This window comes from Rousettus aegyptiacus, unplaced genomic scaffold, assembly GCF_014176215.1.
Source record: "Rousettus aegyptiacus isolate mRouAeg1 unplaced genomic scaffold, mRouAeg1.p scaffold_m13_p_6, whole genome shotgun sequence".
Taxonomy (NCBI): Eukaryota; Metazoa; Chordata; class Mammalia; order Chiroptera; family Pteropodidae; genus Rousettus; species Rousettus aegyptiacus.
In genome coordinates, this window is record NW_023416309.1 from 111,455,460 (window position 1) to 111,474,991 (window position 19,532).

Sequence of the window (19,532 nt, forward strand, 5' to 3'; positions counted from 1 at the left end):
CGCTGGCCTGCCGCCCCCTCCTGCCCACCCTCCAGCACATACACTTCCTGCTCCCTGACTCCTGTTTGTCCCTCCCCAGGCCTCCCTCCCATCTGGGAAGACGGGAGGAGCAGGCTTCCGCTGTCCTGGGCCCTGGGGTCCTGGAGTCGGGCTCAGACGAAGGGGTTCCCCCCCTCCAGGGACTCACGAGACTCTATAATACTGGCTGGGCGGCCGACAGCACCCTCTTGGGGCCCAGGTAGTACAGGGCGGCCGTCCTGTGTCTCCGCAGCTGTCCTGCTCCATCTGTCATCCATCATCCACTGCAGCCACTGCCCACGAGCACCGCCCGCCCCCTCCCCCCATTCCATCCACATCAGTGCTGAAGCCTAACACAGCCTCTGCCTTCCCGGGGGTGTCGGGCTGGGTCTGGGGAGCAGGGGTTCAGGCCAGCTGAGACGGGGTGGCGTGCTGGCCAACTCACGGTTCCTGCCTTCTGTTGGCACAGGCAGGGCCCACGCCCACCCCGAGGATGTACAGGAGGTGCTGGGTGGCCCAGACAGGGTGTGGCAGGGTGAGCGAGCCTCTCCGCCAGCGCTCAGTGTCGATTCGACACCTGAGGGAGGTCAGGGCTAGAACTAGGGCTCCTGCCCAGGGAGCCCCGGCCCAGGCTGACTGTGGCCTCCCGTCTCTAGGCTCCCGCTTGGCTGCGGGCATACCCAACACACCCACCCGCCTGGTGTTCTCCGCCCTGGGGCCCACATCTCTGAAAGTGAGCTGGCAGGAGCCGCAGTGCGAGCGGGCCCTGCAGGGCTACAGCGTGGAGTACCAGCTGCTGAATGGCGGTGAGGCCCGGCTGCGGGGAGACCGTGGGGCTGTAGCCTTGTTGCAAGGCCCGGCCCCACGTTGTGACACACGGGCACTGGCCACGTGAGGAATCCACCCAAGGCCCCCCACCCAGCCTCGCTGAGGTCTCGCTTCCATGCCCCCCACTGCCCTGCACTGCCTGCTCTCTTCCCAGGCCTCACCCATCTCCCTGGGCCTCTCTCCAGGTCATTCCCTCTGCCAGGCTGTACATAACAAGGCCTCATGACCTAGGGCCCCAGGACCTCCGCTGGCCCAGGTGCCTTTGCGGGCACTGGGAAGTAGCCCTTCTCTGGACACACACACTCACGGTGGCATGACCCGGGCCCGTAAACGGCCAGAACATTGGTGGGATTTCAGGCTCCACTCACACCCTTGTGTAGAGTACAACCCGAACAACCAGCCATGCCATCCTAGGCCGGCCCCAAACCACAGCTAATCCTGGGCAGGGGGTGACAACCAGGTTTTGGCAGCAGCCTAAGGAAAGGGCAGGACCAGGCCAAGGGCAGGAATAATGCTGTTCCACTCTCTGCCCCCGCCCCTCGCCCCGAATCCAGGAGAGCTGCATCGGCTCAACATCCCCAACCCCAGTCAGACTTCGGTGGTGGTGGGCGACCTCCTGCCCAACCATTCCTACGTGTTCCGCGTGCGGGCCCAGAGCCAGGAAGGCTGGGGCCCGGAGCGAGAGGGTGTCATCACCATTGAATCCCAGGTGCACCCCCAGAGCCCACTCTGCCCCCTGCCAGGTGAGTTGCCTCCCCCAGCTCCGTGGCTGTCTCTCCCCCACCCACCCACACACTGACACCCACCCCTGCTGCCCACCCCTAGGCTCCGCCTTCACTTTGAGCACGCCCAGTGCCCCAGGCCCGCTGGTGTTCACGGCCCTGAGCCCAGACTCGCTGCAGCTGAGCTGGGAGCGGCCACGCAGGCCTGATGGGGATATCCTGGGCTACCTCGTGACCTGTGAGATGGCCCATGGAGGAGGTACTGTCTGCCCCAGGGTCAGGGGTGGCCAGGGCAGGAGTGGAGAGACGGCCACGGAGGCTAAAGGCGTCTTCCTCGCCTAGAGCCAGCCACCACGTTCCTGGTGGACGGAGACAACCCCGAGAGCCGGCTGACAGTGCCAGGCCTCAGTGAGAACGTGCCCTACAAGTTCAAGGTGCAGGCCAAGACCACCCAAGGCTTCGGTCCAGAGCGTGAGGGGATCATCACCATCGAGTCCCAGGATGGAGGTAGGGCGCCTCGCCCCTTCTTCAGCCTCACCCCTTCTCTGGCCCTACCTTCTCCTGGCACCGCCCCCTGACTGGCTCCCCCGTCCATTCCAGGCCCCTTCCCGCAGCTGGGTACCCACCCCGGGCTCCTCCAGCAGCCACTGCCCGGCGAGTACAGCAGCATCAGCACCACCCGCACCACTGAGCCCTTCCTGCTGGGTGAGTCGCCAGGTGGCAGGGGGTCGGGCAGGAGCCTCCTGGCTCCCAGGGGAGCACAGAGCTAACAGAAGAAGAGGGGCAGGGACCCAGGCAGAGTCCTTCAACACCTCTTCCCCTGTAGATGGACTCACCTTGGGGTCCCAGAGCCTGGAAGCAGGTGGCTCCCTTACTCGTCATGTGACCCAGGAGTTTGTGAGCCGGACACTGACTACCAGCGGGACCCTCAGCACCCAGGTGGATCACCAGTTCTTCCAGACCTGAGTCCCCCACCCCCACCCGACTGTTCTGGAACCCGGGTCCCCACCCCACTCACCCTCCCTGGCGCTGCCTCAGCTACACCACCCTTGGACCCCTGATGGCCCCACCCACCCACATGGTGATCTCGGGGCCAGCGCCTCTGGCTACAGGGCAGGGGGGAGGTGTCCTCTGGGAAGCATGAAGAGGGCAGAGGTCCCAGAAGGCCCTTCTAGCTGCCCCCCCATCCCATCCAAGCCTATTTGTAACCAAAGAGCTGGGGCCAGCATAACAAGGACCCAGCTTTGTTCTGCACTTAATAAAAGACTTTGCTACCGCCTGGCTCTGCCCTGGCCATTCTTCTGGAGCCTGCCCAGAGCAGGTGCACGGTTCTGACACCCACCCTTCTCTGACGGCCAAGCACACACCCACCACTAGAGGCAGGTGGATGTCATGGTCCGAGGCACAAGTTTATTGAGCACCCAGATGCGGAGGGCCGGTGCCCGAGGCGTGGAGCTTGCTGCATGGCAGACGGGTGCCCGCCGAGTGCCATCCCATGGGAGCACCTCACAAGCGCAGCACCTTGGCACCGTCGGCCGCCTGGGAGAGGTAGAAGGTGGCGGTACCACTGTACCTTGCCTGTGGGAGAGGTGGGTTGGGCCTGAGCACAGCACAGCCCAGGGAAGCCGGTTTCCCCATGCCTCCAGGCTCTGGCACCCACCCACCTGTATGTGCTGCATGGCTTGGGAGGCGGTGGAGGCCTCCAGCAGAGTCACCGTGCAGCCACCAAAGCCACCGCCGGTCATGCGGCTGCCATAAACCCCGGGCGCAGACAGCGCGGCCTCCACCAGCTGGTCCAGCTCGGGGCAGCTCACCTCGTAGTCATCCCTGCGAAGAGACAGCAGTGGGCAGGCCTGGGGCAGGCCTGGGACCCGCCCACCCGGCCCTGGAGACAGACTGTGTCCCAGGTGCCTGGGGCTGGGGTGGGGGGCTCACCTGAGGGAGTGGTGACTCTCCACCATGAGGCGGCCGAAGGCTCTGTAGTCGCCCCTGCTCAGGGCGGCTGCTGCCTGGGCCGTGCGCCGGATCTCTCCCACGACGTGCCTCGCCCGCCGGAAGCCCTCCTTGCTCACCAGCTCACTGCCGGCTGGGGAGGAAAGGGGTCAGCAGGCCCACCACCCGCCTCCGCTGGGCCCCTGCAGATGTGGGGGGTGCTGGGGAGGTCGGGGAGCCTCCAGCTGGAGACCTGGCTCTGACAAAGCTGTAGGTAGAACCTTGGGCTGGAGACTAAGCTTTGAGCATCTTCCCCCGCTCGATCAAGTGGGATGCCCACCTCATTCAGGGCACCTGGCACATACTGGGGCCAGCCTCACTAACCTGCAGTTGAAGCCTCTGACTTTGGTGCTCCTAGGATGAGTGGGACACAATACCGCCTTCAAGAGGCCACCGCAGATCAAAAGGGAGAAGAAATCCAAAGGCTGGGACTCCAGAATTGGGGAAGGGAATAGCCTGGGCCAAGGTTAGGAGGCAGGGCCCAGGGTACACCAGGAACTAGGCTGCCCCACTGGCCAGTGTTGAGGGGGGAGGGCAAGTCGCAGACCCGAGCACCAGGGCACCTTGCCGCTTAATTCCATGTGGCACAGATGTTCGGGAGCAGGGGAGGGGACAAAGCTGAGCTCTAATAGACAAGTACATGCCTTGGGCAGAGGACCCAGGATGGGAGAGATGGGCACCTGGAGCCCAGCCCACAGCTGTTAAAAAGACCAGCGTGGGGCCCAATGGGGGGAGGAAGGAAAGGAGGGGACAGAGGTCAGAGACAAGAATGGGAGGGGGAACAGCAAGGACTCAGGTGACTCTGAGATTTCAAACAGGAGAGATAAGGACGAGGAAAGAGCAGACAAGGGGAAGCCAGGTGAAGGCTCCAGGACCCAAGGGGGAGATGTGGGAGCCACAGCTGGAAGAGCAAGGGGCTGCGGCCTCAGATCCGGGTCCTTAGTGCAGCAGTGGTGGCGGATGCTGGGCGCCGGGGACAAAGCCCGGGGCCGACGCAGGCAGAGACACAGGACGGTGACGGGGAGGGCGGTGCCATCCACAGGTAGGGGATCCGTGGGAGAGTTAGGCGGGTGGCATCGAGGACGAGCAGATTCAGAGGTGAAGAAATGAGTGGAGATGAGAAAGCGGGGGCGATAAGCATCAGGTGTTCTTCCAAAGATCGGCGCGGGGAGGAGAATCCCTGCTCGGGGGGAGGAAAACTGGGCGTGTCTCGAAGCAGAAGGGGAGGAGCCAGGCAGAGGACGGGAAGCCGGGAAGGTGTAAGAGTTGGGGCTGCTAGGGCAGGACTCCGGAGAAGGCAGAGGGGAGCACTGCTCCCGAGAGAGGGCATCCCTCCCCGCCAGGAGTCGGTATGGCTCAGGTGGAGAGGAGGGATGAGGAAAGCGTTCGAGTGTGAAAGCCTTGCCCAAGGTCACCCGCGCAGAGCGGGCAGGGCAGGTCTGAATGTGACGCTTCACCAAGGAGGACAAAATGGTCCCTTGGGGCTGGCCAGTGTCCCACAGATGGGCACACTCACACCACTAGAGAAGGCAGGACTCAACACCAGCAGCATGGCCTGGGGTTAAGAGTGTGGGCTCAGGGAGCTGACGTGCCCGGGTTCAAGTCTCAGCACTGGATTCCCCATTTCCCGAAGGAAAAAAGATAATGTGTGCTCCACGGAGCTGCTGGTGAATTAAATGAGTGAATATTGTTATGACCTTCAAACTATTAGACTACCTTCCTGGCCGTGTGTCGCAGGAACCTTAAAAACACATGTTTTCTTTTCACTCTGTAATCCTACTAAGAATCTAATCCTAAGAGGATAGAGAAAGACATATGGATAAAACCTTCATCACACCTATAGCCATGCTACCCTCAATATGTCCAATCTTGTCTGATCTCCGAAGCTAAGCAGGGTCGGCCCTGTTAGTACTTGGATGGGAGACCACCAGGTGCTGTAGGTGTAAAAATATATATATATGTTCATCACAATGTTACATGTGATAAGTAAATGACCACGCACCTGTATGTGGAAATACCACATAGCTTTTAAAAGTCATGTTGATGGGCCTTTCCTGGAATAGGATAATGTTAAGTTAAAAAACGGTCAGGTGACAATATTATATATACTTGACTTTGAAAATATAGATGTAAACGAACTGGAAAAGAATATGCTAAAGTGCTAATGGGGGTTGTCCCTGGGTAGCGGCCTTATAGCTTGTTACTTTCTTTACACATTTTTACATTTTTCACAGTGGAAACATAATTCTCATAGTAGAAAAAACAATATTAAGATTTCAAGCAGCACTGCAGAGGTTGGAGCCCTAGGTGAGCAGTGTCTGGGGAAGTGGGCATGGCAGAGGGGAGGCCCTGGCAGCCCCCGCGGGCGCCCAGCTCTCCAGGACAGAGCACGCGGCCGGCGCTCACCCTCCAGCTCCTCCGGCTGCACCTCCCGAAGGCTGTCCTTGCCCAGCGCCCGGGCCACTTCTTCACACTGGCGCCGCCGCAGGGGGTACTCGCTGGAACCCAGCGAGTGGCGGACGTTGGAATTGGTGATGAGCACAGCCAGCTTGGGGTCCGACAGTGGCACCAGGCTTGTCTCCAGGGACCTGGGATGGAGTTGGGATGGGAGATGACAAGGCCAAGTGCATGCTTGTCATGCCCGGCGGTGGGCATGTTCCAGCAGGAAGCTCCCGATTATGAAGCGGGAGGGAACCAGGAGAGCCCCTCACCTGCAGTCGATGAGCAGGGCGTGGTCCTTCTGCGCCAGCAGTGCGATAAGCTGGTCCATGATGCCACAGGGCACCCCCGCGAAGCTGTGTTCAGCCCGCTGACACACCTGGGCCCGGGCAGCTGCTGCCCCCGAGTCTGTGGCACGAGGTGAAATGGGGAGGCTGGGGCCCAGGAGGTGAAATGGGGATGGCTGGGAGCAGCAGTAGCTCTAATCATACTACAGTAGATTCCCCAGCCCCCTCCCAAAGCCACAGCAGGGGAAGTAGTTCTGACCACAAGGAGACCTCAGGGAAGGACGGTTGGGTTGGTACCTGGGCAGAGCTGCTGCAGGAAGGTGTATGTGGCCACTTCCAGGGCTGCTGAGCTGGACAGCCCACCCCCCAGGGGCACTGAGCTGACCATCACGGCACTGAAGCCAGGGAGGGGGGCAGCTGCAGGGAAAACAAGAAGGGACGGTAAGTTGGGCTGTCTAGGAGGATGGACACAGGAAGGTCACATATTTTGGCATGAAGGGAGGCAACGGCCAAGTATACATCTCAACTGTCAAAGGTCGCTAACCTGCTGCCAAGGGGCCCACCACCACCCTCCCTCCTCTTACCCCGAGGATCCTGGGGCACAGTCTTCCTAGCTTTCCTCCTGGTTTAGACTCTGGAGGCCAACAGGTTAGATTTGGATCCTGGCTCCTCTAGGCATGTGATGAGCAGCCCAGGGCAAGTTCTAGACCCTCTCGGGGCATCAGTTTCCTCACCTGTACAGTGGGGATGCGTGGACCCTGCAAGCCTACCCCACCGTGGATTAGATGAGCTAATGGGCTTTGTGGTTGAGAGATGGCGCCACCCACACCTGGTACCAGCCAGAGCTTGACCCAGGCTCGGGTTCCATACCTGGGTAGTGTTGAATCACTCCCTTGACATAGTTAGCCCAGCGGGGGGTCCCAGGCTCCAGCGACCTCTGGGCTGTGGGCAATGGAAATTGCAGCCTCCGGGGCTCGTCCGCATCCTCAGAGGTGGTGAGGAGGGACACAAGGCCATCTTCCCGGGAGCTGCCCACCAGCACCGTCACCAGCTCCAGAGCCTGGCGGGAGGGACAGGAGTAGGCAAAGCTTCCTTCGGGATGGATGAGGCCCCTCCAAGATTCAAGTTCTGAGGAATGTGGGGCCTGGGACAGTGGGGTCACTTTCAGGCTCAGCAGAGAAGGAATGGGAGTATCTGGGGGAAAGGCTGAGTGCTGAGCTGGCCTTGGGGGCTTAGGCCCTGCCCCTGTGTTTTCCAGGGCGGGACCAATGTGGCGTGCAGACCTGGACTCTGCCCTGAGCATGGGCTCCTATCTGCGGGGCAAGGGGGAAAGAGAGCTGAAAAGGAAACCGGAATCAGAGAAGTCCCCTCTCATGTCTTCCCAGTGTGGGGTGGCCTCAGGTGTGCTGTTCTCCGCTCACTTGCCAAGCAGCACTATGGGGTGGAAGGAACCTGGGAGCTGAGAGCAGGGGGGCCTGACTCAAGTCGCAGCCCCAGGAAGCACCAGCTGTGTGACCTTGAGCTGGTCACTCTCCCCCAATGGGCCTCAGTTTCCCCCTCTGTAAACTGAAGAGGCTTAGGGCTAGTTCCCCTGGGGTCTGCGGGGCCTCGTGGTAGCTAGCCAGAGCCCCAAGCGCCTCCTTCCGCATGCTGCACCGAGAGGGGCCCCACATTTTGAGATGACTCCCAGGTAGCCGGCTAGGATCAGCAGTCCACAGAGGGCGGGCGAGCTCGTGCGGAGAGGCTTCGGCACACCCTCTCCCGGCCACTTCCTCAAGGACTCCAGCTTCCTCCCTTCCCTACGTGGGACATGCGCCGTCCCAGGGTCTCTCTCACAGGCTTGTCCCCCAAATTCGGCCGGAGAAGAAGTTCGGCGCGTCCCGCCCAAGAGTCCAAGCGGAGACCAGGCGCTTCCCCGCGCCCCCAGGACAGGCTTGGGGTCCCCTGCCTGCCCCTCACCATGGGCAGCACCAGGCCCTGGTTGTAGTCCGTGTGCTCCCCGATGAGGTTGACGCGGCCCGGCGCCGCCACCGCCAGCTCGGGCTCGGTCCCGAACTCCTCCCGGAAGGCCCTCCGGGCCTCGGCCAGCAGCTCGCCGACCTGAGGTTGTCTGGAAGCAGACATGACGCTCTCCCAGCAACTCCGCCAGCGCAGCCGGGTCGGCGCGGATGCTCAGGGCGGGGCCACGGCGGGCGGCGTGCATTCCTGCACTCGCCGCCGCTCCGGGCCGCCCGCCCCGGCCCCGCTCCCGGCTGGCCCCGCCCCCGGCTGGCCCCGCCCCTCCGGCCGACCCCGCCTCCGCCTCCGCCTCCGTCCCGCAGCGCGGGTCCGGGTCCCTTCCCCGCGCGCGGCGGGCGACGGGCGGCCGACTCTGGGAAAAGACCGCAGGGCTCAGAGGTCTGAGCTGCGCTTCCCTGGGCCTGTGTCCCTTCTCCGTGCTCACACCCACTCAGCCAGCCACCACAGCCAGAGCGACCAAGCTGGGATCCAGCCAACCCGGGTGTCCCAAAGGTCCTAGAGTCCTGCAGCTGTGAGAGGTCACCAACCCCTGGTCATGGCTCTCTAAAAGGGCGGCCTGGCACCCACTGTAAATAGCGACAAAGCCAAGTTTGGGGGTGGCCAAAAAGTCACTTTCTGCAGGCTCCTTTCCCAAGGCGGACACACTGTCACAGCTCCTAGCAATGAGGAGCTGATGGAGCTTGGCAATGGACAGCAGTGGGCCCAGCCCCTTCTGGAAGGGCCTGCCACAAGTTGCCGAGGTAGGATGGGCTGTTGGCCCAGCAGGGGTTGCTTAGGACTGAGGGAAATGGGAGGATACGAGGATGATAGCTAAAGGTACCCAGTACTATGTGATGAGGAAAATGCTCTAAGATCCACTGTGGTAATGGTTGCACATATTTGTGAATATAGCACAACCATTGAATTGTACATTTTAAGTGGGTAAGGCTGTTAAAAAAAAAAAAACTGGGAATAAGCAATACCAAATTTCATCTGATGACCTGTTCCTTTTGAACACTCCTCAAAGCTTCAAAGATTTTTTGTTTTTGTTTTTCCCCCATAAGCAAAACAAAACCAAGCAAGACAAAACCAGTGGCCCTTGGGGCTGGTTGAAATGGGATTAAACTCACTGGCCATGTCTCCCAGGAAGGTACCACTGTTGGGGCAGCAGTGAGCAAGGACACCCCTGCTCCAGGAATCCTTTGACGTCCAACAGTCCTGAGCCCAAATCTCTGCCCTTTCTCTGTGTGATCTCAGGTGGATGACTGGACCTCTCTGAGCCTTGGTTTCTCCTCTGTAAAATGGGGCTAGTGATTCCTCCCGGACAGACTGTTACAAAAGGAACTAAATAGATCATCTCCTTTCAATGCCCAGCCTAGTACCTGGCACTTAGTAAGCACAGAATAAATGTTTGCTATTATTATGTCATCCAGTAATTCAACAGACGTTAGTGGACTCTGCTGCGTGCAATTGGCCAGACGGTCAAAGCCTCAGGCACTCATGGTCTGGTTGGGAGGCAGACACTATCTGGGCCTCTCCGACTGAGACAAATGGTGGTGGGGAGGACCAGCGAGCTCTCTGAGTGAGGAGGAATCCTGACTACTGCGAAGAAGCCCACACACTTTTATTTCTGTTGTTTCATTTTGGTTGAAAACATGTTTATTTTTTATTTTATCGTCCTTTTTATTGTTTCAGTTATTCTTGGAGAGCCTGAATTTGATCTAAAAGGGAAGTGCTCTCGTTCGTTTAAGATGGACTCTGAAACATTGATTTTATTTGAGAGATGTGTTTACACTCAGTTTTTGAATCTTATCTAATATGTTGCATGACATTTGTTCAAAAGAAAGTTTGCCTTAACCTTTGACTTTCCCTCTCACTTCCTGGCCAAATGTTACAGGATTGGAGGAAGGGAGCCCCTTAATGGAGATACTGCACCCCAAGGTCTGTCTTCTGTTCCGCTGGCTGAAAAATTCACTGTATCAGCACTGCCAGAGCCATTTGTCACAGGGACTGAGACGTAGTGATAGAATTTCCAGTACTATCCGCCACAGGGCCACACTGTGCAGTGGTGGGAATACCACCCTTGCCAGCTGGGTATCTGGCATCCTGGTTGGGCCCAAAGGTCTCCAAGGCGCCTTAGTCCAGGCCATGGTGACACTTGGCCCACCACTGAGGGCAGGCACTCCAGAGATGCCTCTTCTCTCCCGGGGTCCGTGTCTGTCTCTGTGCCCAACTCTTGGCCCTTGACACTCGCTGCTAGATTCGGTCTCTCTTCACATGGTGGAGGTCAGCACGCTCCTTGCCGCTTCCCCGCTGCATCACAGCCTGGTTCCCTAATGAGTCTTAAAGCCACATCATCCAAGCAAATATCTGAAAGTGTTCGCTCTCAGCAGACAGCTCACCCTCTCACCATTCTGGGAGGTTCTTTTTGTTGTTGTACGAGGAGGGTTACCCTCTCTCCTGATTTGGGGCCCCTTGGCCTTTCTGTAACGTTAATGATAACAGCTGCTAAGACATTGCTAATACGAATCTGGAGCTTGTGGTAGCGCTGGTATCGGGGCGGGTACGCAGCTCGTGGGGCGCTGCTGATAGTTTACCACCACAGTGTGTTCTGATTGGTCATTGCCCTTTGACTTCTATTGCCAAGTGTTGTAAAAATCACCAGACTTTGCACAGATTATTTCATTAAATCCTTACGAGCCTATTGGGTAGGTACTGTTTTTATTCCCATTTTACAGACGGGGAAAAGAAGCACAATGGGTTAAGGAACTCATCTGAGTGGGAGAGCTGGGCCTTGAACCTGGGTCTTGAACCTGGGTTTCTCTGACCCCTGAACCCATTCTCTCAGCCACGCCCCTGTCCCCATGAGCACCGTGACCTGCAGCCTCTGCTTAGTAAAGGGTTAAGATCAAAAGCTCAGCCTCTCGGTAAGGGACAGCTGCTCCCCCAGACCACCGGAGCCCCATTTCCCAAGTGGAACACTCTGCATTAGGAAGCTAAGCCAGTAACCAAAGCTCTTGGGAATTGGACTGATTCTTTGCCACCCGTGCCAGGAGCAGATCCAGCCAGCTGTGCTGTGGGACCGCCAGGGCCATTCGGGTTGGTCAGCAAACCTGTCTGAAGCCTCTGCCGGGCACGACTCCAGAGGCGGGCAAGAATCAGGCTTTGCCTTTGGAGCGCCAGCAGCTTCTCATCACTCCCTGGCCTCAGATGGTCCTGCTGAGATGGGTCAGCTGCAGGCCATGGATTTGTTTGATGCCCCAAACCGTGTTCCTGATGTTTCTGCCTTCTAGGCTGATGGCCACCACCCTGGCCAGAAAGCAAATCCAGACGCACCAGGAGGCCGTCTCTTCCTGCACCTTGCGACTGGCCCAGGCCCCCAGGACTGAGACGCCAAAAGCAAGGTGCTGGGGAGGGAGAGGCCTGCGGGCTGCAGTAGGACCCATGATGCCTGGGGCCTTGAACCCGACCCTGTACTGTCCCCTCTGCTGACGCTTAGTTCAGTGCTAGGGGGTGAGGAGCTTATTAAGGGAAGGATTCTGGGGTCCAGTATGTCCAACAGAGGGAGTAGGAAGAGAGTAGGGGTTAATGGGGCCCAGGCACCACCTCCATCGGGACATGTGCTGAGGGGTACATGAGGGACTGCACATGTCCCCATGGAGGTGGTGCCTGGGCCCCACTGGCCTCTTCCCATAGCTCTTCTTGTCACCGGTATCGGTCCTGTCTGAGATAGACTTCTCCCTTTCTACCCACCCTCCATTTCAGTGTGTATATTCCCAGAAGTGCAGCTTCCTGAACAAGAGCTGGCAGCTGCCAGGGAGAAGACCCCAGACCCCGGCATCCAAGCACCTGCCCCTCTGTGCCCCTTTCCAGGTCGTGTGCAGCCTTCTAGCCCTTCCCGGGGCCACAGCCCCACCGCAGCCCCCCCTCTTTGGTCCCCTGGTAAGGGGATAACTGCAGAACCCCTCCGTTTCCTCCACGGGGAAGGGCAATGGGGTAGGTGGGGGTGTGGGTGGATGGTCTTCCGCTCTGTTGCTCCAGGCTGTGCCTGACCAATGATCCTGCCTGACACCGGGCATGGTGCTCAGGTGAGGATACCAGGACAGGTTAGGAACACATCACATACAAGTCCCATGACTCTGCTTAGAACAATGGTGTTGTCTGGGCGGGTGTTCCAGCTGTACCCACTTCCTGCTTATTCCTCCAGACCGACCTGCTGACAAGGCATCAGGGAGCCAAAAGGTCAGCCACCTGGTAAGAGCACTTTCAGCCTTCTCCCCGTGGGTGCTGTGGGATTTGGACTAGCAACCTGGGGAGGGGTCTCCCTTCTTCCTTCTTGCCCCACCCTCCAGAAGGTAGGAGAAGGCCAACTGTTCATGTTGAAGTTGCTAGTCAGAAGCCAGGTGCAGCTGAATGGAGTGGCCCGGCCCGGTGACATCCTGAGGAATGCCACAGGAGGCAGTGAGGGCACCATGGGAGGAGGGAAGAAGCTGGAAGGTCCAGGCAGCCAGCTCAGCTGTGGTCTTAGATCAGTGTCTGGGCTGGGCCAGGGAACCGGGCTGTGATGCCTCAGTGAGGCGACTGATGGGATCTAGAGGTAGGGGCGGGGAACGGATGCCCAGTGGACCACACCACTGCCAGTGAGACAGCAGCTGCACATGGGTGTGGAGAAAACCGAGCACCTCGCCCTTTTATGTGGCAGGCTGGGTTAGCTGTAGGCCTGAGGCTCTGATCTCTGGCCCTTGGCTGTTGTTCTCACACAGGCTGGCCCCATCCTGCAGAAACTGAAGGGCAAGCCCGTTTCCTGCTGGCCCAAAGGCAGACAGCTGACTCAACCTTGTCCGCCCTCTGCTGCCCTACCTGAAGGTGATCCAGAAGGGGCCAGGTTTCCAACTGCTGCATAAGACCCTGGCCCTAATATCTGACACCAGGCAAGAGGCAGTGCTTGCAAGGAGCCAGGTAGGGAGAGCTCCCGTGGAGTCTGCCTTTGGGGAAAGCTGAGGAATGACAGGAAATGAGTGGGAGTAATTGTCAGGTCCAGTCTGCTCAGAGCCTGTTTCCTCACTAACATTGGTCAGGTGGCAGCAGAGGACCCTGGCTGGGGCCGAAGCAGTGGGTGGGATGGGGCAGCCTGGCTAGGGGCATGGGTGGTCCTTGCTGGCCCCTCCCAGGTTTGTTCTTCTCTCTGATGTGTGATGCAGACATCTCGGGAAATAGGCTTGAAGCGTGTGCCTCCTTATACCGGTTGTACCACCTTAAATTTTGTAAATAGAATTTTTGTTCCTTAGACTTAAATTGTCTGGTCCACATACCAGAGTGTGTGGAGAAAGGGCAATGGGGCTGCCTTACCTGGCGTGAACTTGGCCTCTGGCCAGCAGTTTCACAAACACATGGCCCTTCAGCTATCTTCCCAAAGGGACGGGCTAGGGGCTGCAGGAGGAAAGACGGCTTGGTTCAGAATCTTCAGGGAGACAAAGCCGTCAGGACCTGACACTCCCAGCCCTCAATCTACCTGGCTCACACTAGTCTGGCCTAATTGGGAGACAGCTGTGAAGAGGCACTATTAACATGCAGGTTTAAGGGGCAGAAATTGGCACTGTCCTGAGCAGTGAGACACACATTGACAGGGGTCTGCTCCTCTCGTTACTAAAGCCTCCCTCCCCCAGCTGATCTGGAAGGGCAAGGCTTGCTGGTCATTTTCCGTTTCCTGAAACAGATGTTATTCAAATAAAGACCATTAACAAGATGAGAAGTCTGTAACTTCAAAAACTTTATTTTTGTCTCATCCATCAAGGGCACAGGATACCTTTCACCAGCTCCAACTTTTGCTTTTCTCCTTACAGACTCTGTTCCATCACCCACACCCAGGTTATCTCCTATGTGGATACCTTCCTAGAACCAAAAAATATTTTCACCTTCTGGGATGTATGCTCAAGTAAAGAATGGAAGTGTAAGTTGAACTATTTAAGCAGCAAATTCCAAGTCGCCCAATAAAATTTAAGAACCTTCTACATCAACACGCAGACTGGGGAAGGTTCAAGTGTTACCCACTTGTCACCACAGGTAGTAACTCACAGCTGCTTCTACTTGGGCTCAAACACTGCCACACTCCAGAGTACAGCACATCCCAATGTCTAGGACGACTTCAACTTCCTTCAGAAGCATAACGTTAATTCTCAATCGGTCATTGTTCCAAGCACTGGTTATGATGGACCTTTTACAAAACCATTTATTGTATTGGACTCCACCTTTGATAACCCCCTGCAAGGCTGTTTACCAAGACTCCCAAGGCTACTCTAGCTAGCTTCTTCACAAACCCTTTAAAGTTGAAACTAATGCTAACTTATTAAAAAAGCCGTGAGGCAAAAACGTGTTCCTACAGCTAACTCTAAATATACAAAACACCCAATGATTGGTGGCTCTTGTGCCCATGTCTGGCTGACATACACTGAGCTTTACTGCTGTCCATCATTGGTCAAGAAAAGGTGGCTTAGACCAATGTATTCTCTACCACTGCGCTTGTTACAAAAACGTGCTATGTAGAGATCTACATACTGCCAGAAAAGGTTCTTGGAACTGACACCAAATTTGAGCCCTAGAATTTTAAAATTTACTTTCTTTGACCTGTTATACCTTGAATAGACAAATTTTTATTCCTTGACAACATGGGGGGCAAAGGGAAGCATAATACGTCTTAAGCCCACACTGCAAAAATAGCAATCATGGCATTTTTCAGAGCGGACGGACTTTTACGTGCTTTCTATGACTATTTTTGTAAATAAAAGGTTCATCTACCAAGCAAAACCTAAAAAAGCTAAACTCAAACTTTAAGATACAAAGGACCTAGATAATGGGTGGGTTTGTACATTCAATTTAGTTTTTTGACACTTAGTTGGATAAACAAGTTTATTTGTAAATTTAGTCAACATACATAATTGACCTAAAACTTCAATAGAAGGATAAATTTAAAAACCACTTGGAAGACCATCTCTAAAGTGATTTCCCCAGAACCATATACCAGATGTAATCTCACTAGACGCCATCTTAACTGGCTGAGGTTCGAAAAGCTGGAGCTGTGTGCCCCTCCCCCACCACAAGTTTACTCTAAGCCTTATAATACAAACTCCACAAGGAAAAGAATTTCGGTATTGTTTCCTCTAGTTAGAGAAAAACTCAACCTAGTTATGAGACCAACCACAACACAAAGAAAAGCTGCACTAACTAGTTCAGATTAGTAACAGATGATGCTGGTGTGAATAACTTGTATTATACTCTAGAGCCCTTATAAATAAAATTCCCCGTTAGTGTTTGCATTATCAGCTAGAGAGTTAGTTAACGTGTGGTAGAATGAGGACTTATGCAAGGTATGATGCGCAAAGCATTTTACTACTATGAAAACAAGTGCACTCTAGTTAGGAGAAAACCAACTGGACTCTAAAATTACACACACCTTAATGACAAGACTCCCCACCACATGTGAATGTAAAACATTTAATTTAAAAATGTTGACACTACAATATATAAAATAGCTATTATAAATGCACATAGTGTATTCTATAGCTGCCAGGTTTACTTTTTTTTTTTTAAGGAAACTGTAAGTTACACTGTGGTTAAGACTTGTATCTTCACCCTTGAAAAAGCCCACATTCTATCACAGTGATGCATGGTCAGACTTAACAGCCCCAATTGTTAAACACTTGGATCAAGTCATAACCAGTTTTATTGCAAAAGGACCCTGTACACATTTATCAATTCTAGTACCTTAATAGCTACCCAACAAGTCATTAACATACAGAAACATGCATCATGAGAAGCAAGAAGTATCACCCATCCCTTCTGCATATTAGCAACTTGTCACTCCTGAGCAACAGTGCTCACATCACTGAGGTCTGTGAACAGTCACTTTTCGCATTCATCCTGAGTGAAAGATGGAATGACTTAAGTACAAATGCAACATATTATAAACAATTTCTTACAAAAAAAGTCACAAATTAAACCAAAGTATTTTACAGAATTTACTACAAAACACCATAAAAACTGCCTTCGCTTAAGCTCTCTCTCCCCGTATCCGGCGAGCCAACTGGATATCTTTGGGCATGATGGTGACTCTCTTAGCGTGGATGGCACACAGATTAGTATCTTCAAATAAACCCACCAGGTACGCTTCACTAGCCTCCTGTTGAGGACAAGAGCCACACTATTAAAACTCTCTTCGGGGAGAGGAGACAGCAGCCACAACTCCTCCGCCCCTGCCGCGGCCTTTGTCGTCTTACCTGGAGAGCGCCGATGGCAGCACTCTGAAACCTCAGGTCGGTTTTGAAGTCCTGGGCGATCTCCCTCACCAACCTCTGGAAAGGCAGCTTCCGGATCAGAAGCTCGGTCGATTTCTGGTAACGACGGATTTCTCGAAGTGCAACGGTCCCGGGCCTGGGCGAGCAGGAGGGTGTAAACCGACACCGGTTAACTGACAGCGCCAGCGCCCCGCCAGGAACCGCTCCCGCACCGCCGAGTCATTGTTTTCCCTCCGCCTTGCCTACCTGTAGCGATGAGGTTTCTTCACCCCGCCGGTAGAGGGAGCGCTTTTCCGGGCAGCCTTAGTGGCCAGCTGTTTGCGGGGCGCTTTCCCACCCGTGGATTTACGAGCAGTCTGCTTGGTTCGGGCCATTTTCTTTCACCTAAGGAAAACATCTGTAACTCCCGGGCCGCGGCGCTCGCCCGGGGGAGGGTGGGGGGCGCGGGCCAGGCTCGGCGCCCCTGCCCTCCCGCCCCTTCGCACTCCACCTCGCGGCGGCAGATGGCCGAGACCGCCACCTCCTCCTCCTCCCCCTCCCCTAATGACTCAGGCTGCGAGTAGCAGCAGCCTCCCCCGGGAGGGGGGGCGCGGGGAGGAGTCACTTCCCCTCCACGGCGGGCGGAGGCCGCGCTGCCCGGAACCCGGCGTCGGGACCTCTGAATCACCAGCGGGAAAGAGGGGGAGACGCGGTTCCGGAACGAAGCCCCAAGGGAAAACAAACCCTCCCAACCCCACAGCCACCGCCAGCAGCCCGAGAAGCCCACACTAACCGGCACTCGGTACCCAACGGCCACGACTCGCAGCACCAACAACCAGCAGGACCTCAAGTCACGGATAAACCCACAAGCACTTACCCAACGTTGAAGCTGTAAGCCGCTTCTCCGACCGCCGCACCGCTCCTACTGCCCAACGAAGAGCCGCAGTCACCAACCAAAACAAAGAAGCTGCTCCAACGAACGACCAAACCGCTCTGCTCCAAACCCCCCCGGAATCTCCGTTTTTATACCCACGCTTCACGCTGCGTCTCTGCGTCATAGGACCCTCATTTGCATACACCAACGACTTTTTCTATTGGCGGGAGCTTTCGCCGACGCGTTGACATCCCTCGACACAAAGGCCGTGCATCGGCCCCGTTCCCTGATTGGTGAATATCTACGCCGCTGATTGGCTATTAAAGTGGCCTAACGATTGGATGTAAGCAAAGAGAATTGGACGAATCAGAGTATAGCACTAAGCGGCTCTTCTGATTGGATAAAATGGAGCTATGTTTGGATCCTTCCCTTGGTTCCAAAGCTCTACAATAGAAAGTCAATGCAAATGAATTACTTTGGTCCCAGTCAAGACGGAAAAGTCTGGATGGGCAGAAGAAACCCAACCTTGTTTGCGCCACATGATGCAATCGATGCAGGAGGAGAGGCTACTTTAATGAAATTTTTGTAAATATTTTCCAATTTAAAATGTGTTCCCTGTGATTATTTACTTTATTAACATTTTGATACTTTTGTTTTTTGTTTCCAAGTTTTATTCAAGAACTCATATAGAATATTCCAGATAAATGAGTTTTAATTCAACATTTTAATAAGTACGCTGTAGTGTAAATGAGAATTGGAATTCAATAAACTGTTATATCACCAGGCATTTTACTTATCATGCATATACATTTTAACCAAAAAGCAGTTCTTTGGTAGGGTGGGGAAGGGTAAATAATAGCTACAAACCACGAAATGTCAATAAATGATTTAATAAATACTGTTTTGTATGTTCTTAGGCCATCACAAGAAGCTTTGTAATTTCGAGGTGCTCAGAGTTAAGAAGTAATCAACTGAGCAACATATTTTTTAATTATGTAATTCAACTAAATAAAATGACTATAGCCTGAATGGGAATAGTCCTATGACAGCATTTTCATGTCTATAAAGAATGAAGGAAAGACAACTACATTTAATATGTGCCTTTGTGTTTCATGGTATATTTTGGAGGTATTACTTCTGAAGAAACATGACATATGTATAGAAATGGTTATCCCTATCCTTGCCTAAATAAATGTCTTGGATGGATGGTGATATTCAGTATTCCAGTGACTCAGATAAATAAAATACCAAATCAGGCTTAAGGTTAAGACCAGCCAAACAAAGCTCAGAAATTGAAATACAGCTTTGGGCAATCCACTCCATATTTCTTACTCTGGATTCACTGAATATTTTAAATTATTAAAATCTTTTTATTTTAGCCAAACCAGTTACATACGGATTTCAACTCAGAGTATTACAGACAAATACAAACACCTCAAAAATTTACTTGTGACACCAAAAGTCTCTAATAGTAGTGAGGGGGAAAAAAATTTGAAAAAGCAGTTATAGCAAAAATGTCTTTGGCCCAATCTCTGGTACTGAATTACTCTTGTTATTTCAGCCCTTTTGATCATAACACTCACAATAGTTATTTAATGACCATCTATTTAAACTTTTGTGATCATTTAATCAACTTTAATTTCTGCTTTCTCAGAGTGTAGAGTAGGGTAAAGATTAAGCTATTTCATTCTTGCCATGCTGAGGAGAAACCAGAATAGAGGTTCTTGCCCTGTTCTCAGAATCTGTGTAAAGTGAAGAAACAGGGCACTGCTTAGGTCCTGCATGGGAGACTGTTAAATACTCTGGATGTAACCAGAAAGATATCGTCATCTTTTTTTCATTGCTCAAATGGCCTAGAGAAGAAATGGGCTCCTTAAAATACCCTGTTTGTGTTCCAAGATTTTTCTAGGAAATCCAGAACCCTCTTTGTCCCATGCCTCCTAGAGGGAGAGACAGTCAAATTATTTTTCCCCCAGTTTTGTTAATTATTAGAGAGGAACTAAAACTGCTCCAAGAGAAATTCAGTATGGATTTACATTCATCTATTTAAAGACAATTAGTGGAAATAGTTTGCCCTCATACTTGGCAGTCATACAGGTTAATT

General features: G+C 54.3%; 3 protein-coding genes and 1 long non-coding RNA gene across 7 annotated transcripts in view; 2 read left to right on the forward strand and 2 right to left on the reverse strand.

The window, feature by feature from the left end:
• Positions 1-2,844, forward strand: part of ITGB4 (integrin subunit beta 4) — a 32,632-nt gene extending 29,788 nt beyond the window's left edge. For 2 of the 3 annotated variants that reach the window (XM_036222187.1, XM_036222186.1), the window contains exons 34-40: positions 80-238; positions 675-824; positions 1,401-1,589; positions 1,672-1,827; positions 1,911-2,075; positions 2,169-2,273; positions 2,395-2,844. In XM_036222187.1, the coding sequence (XP_036078080.1) occupies positions 80-238; positions 675-824; positions 1,401-1,589; positions 1,672-1,827; positions 1,911-2,075; positions 2,169-2,273; positions 2,395-2,534 (1,064 nt within the window). In that variant the 3' untranslated portion in view covers positions 2,535-2,844. The remainder of the gene's footprint in view (positions 1-79; positions 239-674; positions 825-1,400; positions 1,590-1,671; positions 1,828-1,910; positions 2,076-2,168; positions 2,274-2,394) is intronic. The other variant, XM_036222188.1, reaches the window with a different exon arrangement.
• A 112-nt stretch (positions 2,845-2,956) lies between these two features.
• On the reverse strand, positions 2,957-8,509 carry GALK1 (galactokinase 1). The gene is made up of 8 exons (XM_016127796.2): positions 8,246-8,509; positions 7,157-7,346; positions 6,584-6,703; positions 6,272-6,407; positions 5,967-6,148; positions 3,504-3,654; positions 3,233-3,395; positions 2,957-3,146 (listed from the first exon to the last, which is right to left on the reverse strand). Exons 1-8 carry the CDS (start codon positions 8,408-8,410, stop codon positions 3,075-3,077), a joined length of 1,179 nt encoding a protein of 392 aa, XP_015983282.1. The 5' UTR covers positions 8,411-8,509; the 3' UTR covers positions 2,957-3,074.
• A 125-nt stretch (positions 8,510-8,634) lies between these two features.
• LOC107501606 lies at positions 8,635-15,868 on the forward strand. Of its 2 annotated transcripts, XR_004951669.1 has the most exons (3): positions 8,635-9,045; positions 11,578-11,688; positions 12,050-15,868. It is a non-coding gene; the product is annotated as an uncharacterized LOC107501606 (long non-coding RNA). The 2 variants fall into 2 exon arrangements; XR_004951668.1 differs by lacking the exon at positions 8,635-9,045 and having other exon boundaries at positions 10,633-11,688.
• Positions 15,177-17,574, reverse strand: LOC107501597 (histone H3.3A). The gene is made up of 4 exons (XM_016127902.2): positions 17,432-17,574; positions 16,822-16,959; positions 16,558-16,711; positions 15,177-16,460 (listed from the first exon to the last, which is right to left on the reverse strand). Exons 2-4 carry the CDS (start codon positions 16,947-16,949, stop codon positions 16,332-16,334), a joined length of 411 nt encoding a protein of 136 aa, XP_015983388.1. The 5' UTR covers positions 16,950-16,959; positions 17,432-17,574; the 3' UTR covers positions 15,177-16,331.
• Positions 17,575-19,532: the final 1,958 nt, after the last annotated feature.